Here is a 10,026-nt window from a genome sequence, read left to right on the forward strand (position 1 = left end):
AGACATTTCTCAGAACGCTATAGCGTGCTATTTTTTTTGTTGGTTTCTACGGAATGACCAGGTAACCCAATGATCAAATTGTTATAGTTCAGAATTGTGTTTTGAACATTGCATCAGGTGATTTCCATTTACATAGCGACAAATACCGATTCTCTCCCATGCTTCTTTGCTCCTTAGCAGCCAGCGTCCCTCCTTAACCACAAGATAAACGTCATATTTCTTCCCAGCCCTCATCCATCTCCATTATCGCCATTTTGCCTCTTGCTCTAGCATTGTCATCGATTTAAAAGCCTACCATCTTGCCTTACCATCGCCTGTCACCTTTTTAAAACTTCAGCGTATATGAAATGGTACATGTGCTGCGAGAGACGATGGCCTATTGTATGTCTGATTGACAAATGAAACGGTTCTCAGCTACAGCAGGAGAAGTGAAAGAAGCATGTACTGTAGTGTCAATGTTTGTTCTTATTCTTGGACCACAACAAAGATAAAGGGTGACAACAGTTTTGCTGTTACTTATTGAAGACGATAAAATTCAGAATTTGCTCTCCACAGCACAAGGGGTGCTAAGAAAATGGTACCTTGTTGATCAGCCCATCATCAATCATTGAGTCACTGATGCTCTTCAACAGCTCGAACAGCACCCCGACTTCACTGATGCTGATTACATGAACAGCAACAAGTTCACAAAGTAAGGCAATGTTTAGTTTTCTGTGCTTCTGAAATTCTGATCCGCATATAATTCTTTTGAACTATCTACATTCAGTAAATTCATGTGCCTTTAATCTATATCACATGAGATTTTTATTTTAGATGCACCGCATGAAAAAAGATCGTTAGTGGCATTTCAAGCTTTCAGGATGGAGTTAGTACAAAAATCTCCTGCCTCCTGAGCAAGACTAACCCAGAATGTAAAACACGATGGCACTCTACTGGTGATGGACACTTGTCCTACTCAACTTTATTTCCCTACGACAAGTCTTGCATGAGCCCGTATATCAATTCTGCCAATCCCCACACTCATAATCCCACTTCCTTGCTCGGTCAAATGCCTTTCACTTATTTGGGATTGTGACTTAGTACCAGTTGTCCTTCAGGGCATGATTGTGATAGATTTAAACGGCGATTGAACTCAAGTTCCGGGCTCTTTTCTTATAGACAAAGATTTGTATATGCAAATTGTACCCTTTGGGGTCCATGCTCACCTTTTTCATGTGCTCCCATTAAGCTTCATAAATCAAAATAATGGATCCAGCGTGTATGCATATTTTATGGGGAAAATATGATGCAACACAAGCCAATTTCATTAGCTGCATGGAGCGGGTTTTTTTGGCCAAAAGATAAAGTCGGTTTGGGGATTATAAATCTGTAGTTCAGAATGATGCTCTATTGCTGAATATTCATAATTTTTTAAAACAAAGAGGGTCCTCCCTGGGTTATGTTAATTTGGTATTCTAGATCTTAATAATACCATGCACGCCTAAATGACGTATTTCCTTCTTTCGAAAGATAATTGAATGCCTAAGGATGGTCTATGGCAAGGTTAACTCCGAGTATGTACTGCTTTGCCCTCAACCCAGGTATTTCAGGGTTCGACGCCTTACATGTTGAGCACTAAAATATCTCTAGCTTTATTAACAGGTTTACGTAGAACTGAAGCAGTCATGAAACCAGATTGAGGTTCATGCAAGACAGGAGCTAAGTAATCATATTTCTTTCTGAGCTCTTCACTTCAGCTAGCCACTGCAAACTCATGTTTCAATGCATGCAGGCTTAAACTACGGAAAAGTAGGTGCCTCAAAACAAAATGTTTTTGCCCGGCTGCTTTTGATGGACATGTTGAACACACAAGATATGATGCGAGAGTATGTGAATTGACACTTAAAATCTAGTCTAGTTGTGTGTTGTGCTCTCACAATTCTCAAGAGACAGGGTATTACCTTTTTTATGAGTGACTTTGCTCAGAAATGCTGGAGAATTGCAACAGTGGCCAAACACTGGAAATTCCACGTCCGACTCCTTTAACAAGACTAAGTCTGCTTTTTCAGGGATGCTAATTAATATCCACCCATATTAATTTCATTCTCGCCCTCTAGCTCTACTATACTGCTGCCTTTACAATGTTATATGATATAATCTTTTTCAAACTACGAACCCGGTGTGCATCCTGGTTCCTGCCCCGTCAGCGTGTTGGCCAAAATCAAGCTAGCAAACACCTTTTTTTCCTGCAGCGTACTGAGTATTTGGATCGGGGAGGCCTGATGTACTCGAATCTGAATCAACAAGTGAAAGACCAAATACACTTCTAAATTGAAGGGGGGTGTAATGAAGCAGACCTCCTTTTATATTTCTAGAACCTTTTCATGTGGATGCATGTTGAGCCATCTCAATGTGGCTATTATCTTATATATGTTGGTGTTGGACTTTCGTAGATGGCTACAATTTTTTTTCACGAAAAAGGGTTTCCCCCCGCTTTGTATTACAAAGCAACCAACCAATACAGCCAATAGGTGCTGGGGCGGAAGCAGCACAGACACGCCCAAAAGAAACGAGAGAAAAAATACAAAAGAAACAAATGCCGACAACGACGGATCGACAAAAACACGAAGAAGCCTCGCAACTACTGCGCCCACCGGAGATCTCCCACCAAGCTCCTAGACTCCGAAGCGCCGGTACAAATCAACACCTCCAAGAAGGGACGCAACGATGCCGACGCTGCTGCCAAGGGTTTCCCCCGGTACGCGACGAGGAGAGAAGAAGGGTAGCCCCTGACGCCCTTCAGGAAGGTCCGGCAGCACCCTCAGGCGCCACCGCGTCGGTGTCGGCCAGGCCGACAGGGATTTCTCCCGATCGCGACCTTCACCTCGGGCGCTCCGAAGCCCGCCACCGAAACCGACCACCACCATGCGCCACCATGGACTTGAAACTTCTCACGGCGTCTCACCACGGCACCATGAAGAGAGGTCTGCATACCGAATAAGAGGAGCCGGGACAGAGGCAACAACATCGTCAACACGCGGGAGGGCTCAACCTCCACCATCAACGACGGTAGCCGACCGGACGCAATAGCAGGAGCACACCAGGCCCGTGGGCCCACAGGCCCGGCTGGGCCACCCAAGGCCCATAAAGCTCCCGCCTTCGCGCTACAGCAAGCACGCCGACGGAGACACCACCCCTGGTCCGAGCCGCTCCACGTCCACAACACGCAGAAGACAACGAAGCCATGCCGGTAGCCGACCCGCTAGGACCCAGATGGGACCCGCAGGGCCTAGATCTGGGCCGGGGCCACGCCGCCGGCCACCCCGCGCAACCAAGCTGCCCTGCCGCCAAGGAGCAGCGCCTCCACCATGTCTGCCGCCGGCCACCGCCTCCGGGTCGCCGGACAGCCGCCTAGCCGAGCAACACCGCCGCCGCCCCCCGCCCCGGGCAGGGAGGACGCACGCGCGGGGAGAGAAGATCCCGCCGCCGCCGACACCACCCGGGCTAGAGGCGGGGGCGCCCGCCGGCGGCGGCGGGGAGGGACGAGGCGAGGTGGAGGACGAGGGAGCAGGCGCGCTGGCCGCCCCAGGCAGGCTACAATCTTATATATGCTTGTTCTCAACTTTCTTAGATGGTACAATCTCAGTGGCAGCAACATTACGACGTACTAGTTCATAACAAATAGGTCGGTAAAAAATAAAATCGGATTACAAGCTAGCAACCATATGTTCAACATTTGTCTATCTCACTCCTTTTGTTCGGTGGCAACACTCCTGGCAATAATATCAATGAAGATGAGTTAAGCGGGCTTCACATCATCTTCTGGAACAGTAGGCGAGCTCGAAAGTGCCTCTGGCGAAGAAGGGTCGGATGTCTCCTCCCAGTCTACAGCTTCAGACCTGCCAGTGCTTGCTTGCAGCTCATTTGGATATAATCTCTTTTGTAAGTATTTACGGCGGTTCATGACATGATCCCAGCACATAGCATAGCCGGGGTGTGCAAGCTTGCGGCAAAACCACCCTTTGCCATTACTCCGGTTACACCGCCGCACTCCTTCCGTGATTTTCACTGGCTCGTAAAAGAACTCCTCTAGTGGCTCATCACCTTCTTCATTGTCTAGCACATCAGCATCTTCTTCCATATCTTGCGCTTCATGAGCACTAGCATATCCAAGCACAAAACCAAAGAAACAGTATAAAAATACATAATCAACATGAAATGTACATACATATCATATCCAACAAGCACAAAAGCTAAAGTACAGAAACTCAAAACACATGCGTAAGCATACCATTGATGCCACCACGATGGATCGAAGCTAGAGGTTCAGATGAGTTAGTATGTCTCTATGTCTATAAGTTGATCAATAACTTGATATTTATAAAGAGATGATCCTGTATGTTGATCCACTCCTATGTATAATTACACTAAAAATGTTTCTGCAGCATAGCGGATAGCGTATCTACCAGCAACCATGAAATAGGAAGGTTTAAGTTTGCAACAAACGGAATCGTATACGCATACAGAAAAAAAAACTACGCTGAAAGAAGCATCCTACAATTTTGCAATCTGGGTTGACGACGCAGATCTAGTTACTGATTACTGCGAAATTAACAATGCACACGCACATACAAGCATGCCAAAACACGGTGTTTAATTATTCCAGATTACCAACTCCAAAACATGTTTCTGCAGAGATATCGACTAGTACCAATAACACAACGGCTAATGGGTGGGACTACCCGAAGTTAAAGGGAAGTGTTAGTGCCCAGCTATATGCTGAATACAAGGGTCCGATCATGATGTACGCATCTAATCAGACAATTCTGATAAATCATTTTGTGACGTCGTGCTTATGTACATGGTCTCTGTAATCCACGTCTAATCAAGAACATACTATAACGGTGGTGTAGCACAAGTACCTGGACTCTATCAGGCCAGTAGTCACCACCAGAGTCTTGTCAGAAGAATCCTCCTCCCCATCCATGGCCACCTGGAAACATTTGACGCACATGCACGTTAAATTCCAAATCGACATCCTAATTAACCAATAAATGGATGGGTCTGGAAATTCTTGCACCACCCGTAAGTAAAGAACAGAGTGATATTTTAGGGACAGGTGTTTCTACTTACCTCTGCGGTAGATCCATCTGGAACTGGATTATGTTTCTCCTCCAGATCAAAGTCCTCCGGGTGCGCGCTCTCGCCCTCGGGGCCGGCGGTTTCCCCCAGCAGAAGCAGGTACTCTGCCACTTCGTTTTCAGTAGGCAGGGGTGGGGCTTGCTGGGTAGCCGGCGGCATGGCAGGGGAGGGCGGATCCATCTACTCGATTGCTCGTTTGAGATCCGAGGAGAAAGATTGCGAGAGCGGAGATGGGCTGGAGGTGGTGTATGGGACGCGGCCTATGCCGTTTATATAACAGTGGTGTAGTAAATGTTTGCCTGAGTTGGCAAGGTGGACAGCGCGCATCTGATCAGCCTATAATAAATTGAGAAATTGGGTCGCGTTTCTTGCCTCTTTTACGCTTCAGATATTTTATATCAAACTTTAAGGATTACTATTTCTTACAGACCCGTATTTGAGGGTGTGAAACAGGGCCCCCAAATAACTGTCCAAGTGTTAGGGCTCGAAATGATTGTCTAAGGGCATCTCTAGTTGGTCCCTCAAAATTTAGGCCCTTAGGTCATGTCCAAAGCGGATCTGCAAATCTCCCACAATCATCCAGACACCGGACCGAGCTGTCCGAACGCAATTTGCTATCCAACAGCATCCTGCATCGGTTCATGGACCAGCCCGGATGTCCGCTTTCCCGTAGACCGAAAACAAAGTAGGGTGCTTTGCAGGAGTCTGGACACTAGCCATGTAGGACTCTGACACCCCTGCCCATCCAAAACCCAGCCCGGACCCATGTCTCCATCCGTCCCTCTTTATCTGCTTTGAAGATTAAGAAAGATCCGAAATAGCTTGAAATAAATAAAAATTGTTCCGAAGCAGACATGCACAAGTTCAAGAGCGAGGTCAGACAAGCATGTATCAGAACAGCAACGTGATCAAGGCTCCTACGAATAAAAATTAGTAAAATAATGTGGATGAATAAGATTTTGCCGGCATTCCCAGCCCACCAAGCAAAGCCGGTGGTTTCTTGGTCACGACCAGCTTTTGGATGGAAAAACTCTGACTTCCTAGTTTTAGTTAGTCGAAATCCAATTTTATGTGTAGCGCAAAGGAGTTGCGATTTCTTCTTATTCCTATAGAACATCAAGTAACAAGAATATGAAATCGAACCACTTAGAATAGCCAAACAGATTATATTTGTCGAGAAATGCAATAGCATGGAATAAGGTTTGATCCTATTCATGGGGATTCCGTAAATATCCCATTTCTCGCCCTTGATTTTGATGATTCATCGTCTGACTAGTATTCATGAAGTTCATACGTTAGGTCATGTATCTGTTAATGAAGTTTTTACATATTTCATCACACATAGCTATGTACGCATCAATCATGCCTATTACGTAGTTTCAATATTCACTTCACTGTTCAAGAAATCTTCCGATTCACCGATTAATCTTCCGATTTATTGCTAATCGGGGGGTGACCGATAAGATTATGCCTTATCTTTGCCGTTTATCTTTTGGACCGATTTATCGTTCTGACAAGCGATTTATCGGGAATCTACCGATAAATCAGACCTATTCATAGCATGATGTTTACAAAATCTATGTTTATTTATGTTTTGTGGACCTTGTTACGGAATATGTACTATTGTCCTATTTTGTTTGCCATTATACGAGGATTCAAAGGCTAGAAATCAAGGTAAACACTTCTGTCAAATATTGTTTTGGTGCTGAATATAGCGTATTTTAGTGTTGGCAACCTGAGATTTGCAAAAAAATATCCGATTAATAGCCAACAGATAAAAACGATTAACCGGCCGATTTTTGATTAATCTCTAATCCCTATCTGACCGAGACGATAACGATAAGCGATATCCTCAACACTGATTCACTTATTCAGTATTCCAATGAATATGACAAATGTAGAGAAAATTTTCTGTTATTGCTTCATACAAATTCCAAAAAAAAAAGTATCATCAGTTGGCGTCAAATCTTTTTTTATGTTATGTATCACCAGATTGTTTGATGCTTCCTCCTAACACTAGAAATGCACCCTTTGCATTATTTCCTAGCTTCGTACTTTTGTGCTTCTACATTGTACTCATTTTTCTATGGTCGTATAGATGTATGCTTCCATGCCTTTGTCTCATCATTGTCTATTCTAGAAATATGTATCCACATAAATATATTTTTTATGTTTCAAAATTGCATGCTTCCATGTAACACAAATGAAGCACACTTTTGTTTTTTTTCTAGCTTCATACCTATCTGCTTCTACATTGTATTCATTTTGCTACGGTCGCCTAGATATATGCTTCCATGCCTTTGTCTCATAATGGTCTATATTCCAAAAATATGTATCCACAGAAATCTTTTGTTTGTTTGTTTATGTTACAAAATTTCATGCTTCCACCTAACACGAATAATGCGCATGTTTGAATTTTTCCTAGCTTCATACCTATGTCCTTCTACATTGTATTCATTTTGCTACGGTCGCCTAGATATATGCTTCCATGCCTTCGTCTCATAATGGTCTATATTCCAAAAATGTGTATCCACATGAATCTTTTTTTGTTTATGTTTCCAAATTTCATGCTTCCACATAACAGGAATAATGCACACTTTAGAATTTTTCCAGCTTCGTACCTGTGTCCTTTTATATTGTATTCATTTTGCTACGGTTGCCTAGATATATGCTTCCATGCATTCGTCTCGTAATGGTCTATATTACAAAAATATGTATCCACATAAATCTTTTTTATGTTTCAAAATTTTATGCTTCCACCTAACACGAATAATGCACCTTTTGAATTTTTCCTAGCTTCGTACATGTGCCCTACATTCTATTCATTTTGCTATGGTCGCCTAGATATATGCTTCCATGCCTTCATCTCATAATGGTCTACATCGCAAAAATATGTATCCAGACAAATCTTTTTTTGTTTATGTTTCAAAATTTCATGCTTACACCTAACACGAATAAATGCACAGTTTTGAATTTTCCCTAGCTTCGGACCTGTGCCCTTCTACATTGTATTCATTTTGCTATGGTCGCCTAGATATATGCTTCCATGCCTTCGTCTCATAATGGTCTATTCCAAAATTATGTATCCACATAAATCTTTTTTTGTTTATGTTTCAAAATTTCATGCTTCCACCTAACATGAATAATGCACACTTTTGAATTGTTCCTAGCTTCATTTCGGTGTGTTTCTACATTGTACTCATTTTTTTACAGTTGTATAGAAACATGCTTCCATGCCAATATCTCATAATGGGTTTTAATAGGCTTGGTTCCATACAACTATATTCAACAGACATCGAATCTATCCCTTTATTCCCCTTAGTTTTTCTTTTACAATTGTTAACATATTACATTCCATATGTTCTCAGGTGACATTCAAAAATGAAGAAAGATGATGGGCTTCATATGCTCAAGAGCTGATATGTCGTTGGTCGGTTACATGATATTTTCAAAGGTCTGCCAAAGAAACAGAAAGACCTCGTTTATGAGAAAAAATGGGTTAATCTTCTTAATGTTTGCTCTTTCTCAGCTCCAGAGGGTCTCCTAGAATGGATCATTGACACGGTTGACCTGACGCTTGGCAAATTTAGAAATCCACGCAACAATACCAGTATTCATCATTATCATTAAAGTTGTTTCCCCCATCATTTTCTTGAACTTTTCCAAATGCAGCCTTGTTCATCAATTTTGTACCTGTGAATATAACATGAATAAGTTAGCTCTGTGTACGGCCGCACCCAAAAAACACTGAAGAAGCATAACAACAATTCTGACGATGCAACAAATACAAGTACTAGAATCAGAATCGCTGTAACTCCATACCCAGACCATAACGGCATTACTGTCGCCTCGCCATGCAATCCAGCATTGTCCTTCCGGACAAGCCTTGTTTCTTGGATGTACTCGTACTGCTTAACAAATTGCCAAACCAGCACCATCTGCTGCCACGGTTCCTCAAATTCTTCTACTGTGTCCGTCCGGTTCTTTAAAAAACACAGTACATGGCTGAACCTACTGAACATGGAAATTCTAAGCTTCTACCATGCATTTGCAGTGCATCACATACCTACACAAAAAGCTTCCAACAAAATATTAACAGAATATCTTCCAGAAATCAACGAACCCCTACGTAACCACACGGCCGTGCTTCCTATACTAGAGAAATATCCATGCACCAACAAGTATCATCATACAGAACTTAATTTTCGTCACAATCATCAGGCAAAAATGAAAATTAGGCACGCTCATCAATCTACCTCTTCACCTCCATGGTTCCAATCTGCCAATGGAAGCCAGATGCAGCATCTCCTGCTGCTTCCGAACTCATATATACCAGACCACCAACCACCTGGTACACCGGTAGGACGACGCACATCTAGAATAGGGGATCCCACCGTACTCAATCTCACGGGTCAGGTGCGCCATTTTTGCATCATCTGGGCAGGAGCATTTATTTTGGAAGCAACCTGGAATGGAGGAAGAAACGCATGCAGAGTTACCCCCGATAGTGGTGTGCGTTCATTGCGGGAGTAGTTACAAACGAGGAAACACGCAATCAGGCTCCGAAACATCCTCTCTCGCGGGTCCTGGGCACAACGCATCGGACGCCCCTGGTTGTTCAGATCCAACGGTAGATGACTAGTCTGATGGATGCACAACATCAGTAGTCTGATGCCTAGTGCCTCCCAATTTTAAGGATGAGCCAACGGGAGGAGTACAAAATATACTCCTCTAAAGGCTTTAAGAGATCAGCTAAGTCCGGTTTAGGCCCTTATAACCAATTTTTTACTTCTCTATCGGGTTTTGAGGGATTGTCTAGAGATGCTTTAAGTGTTAGCTACTCCCCTAGAAAAGTTCAGACTAGTACTATTTCTTGTGTGAGCAGTATCCAACAACGAATCGACC

At 43.3% G+C, this 10,026-nt stretch overlaps 1 protein-coding gene across 1 annotated transcript; it reads right to left on the reverse strand.

The window, feature by feature from the left end:
* Window positions 1-3,778: 3,778 nt before the first annotated feature.
* LOC123120843 (uncharacterized) lies at window positions 3,779-5,280 on the reverse strand. The gene is made up of 3 exons (XM_044540830.1): window positions 5,113-5,280; window positions 4,902-4,972; window positions 3,779-4,139 (listed from the first exon to the last, which is right to left on the reverse strand). Exons 1-3 carry the CDS (start codon window positions 5,278-5,280, stop codon window positions 3,779-3,781), a joined length of 600 nt encoding a protein of 199 aa, XP_044396765.1.
* Window positions 5,281-10,026: the final 4,746 nt, after the last annotated feature.

This window comes from Triticum aestivum, chromosome 5D (genome assembly GCF_018294505.1).
Source record: "Triticum aestivum cultivar Chinese Spring chromosome 5D, IWGSC CS RefSeq v2.1, whole genome shotgun sequence".
NCBI lineage: Eukaryota > Viridiplantae > Streptophyta > Magnoliopsida > Poales > Poaceae > Triticum > Triticum aestivum.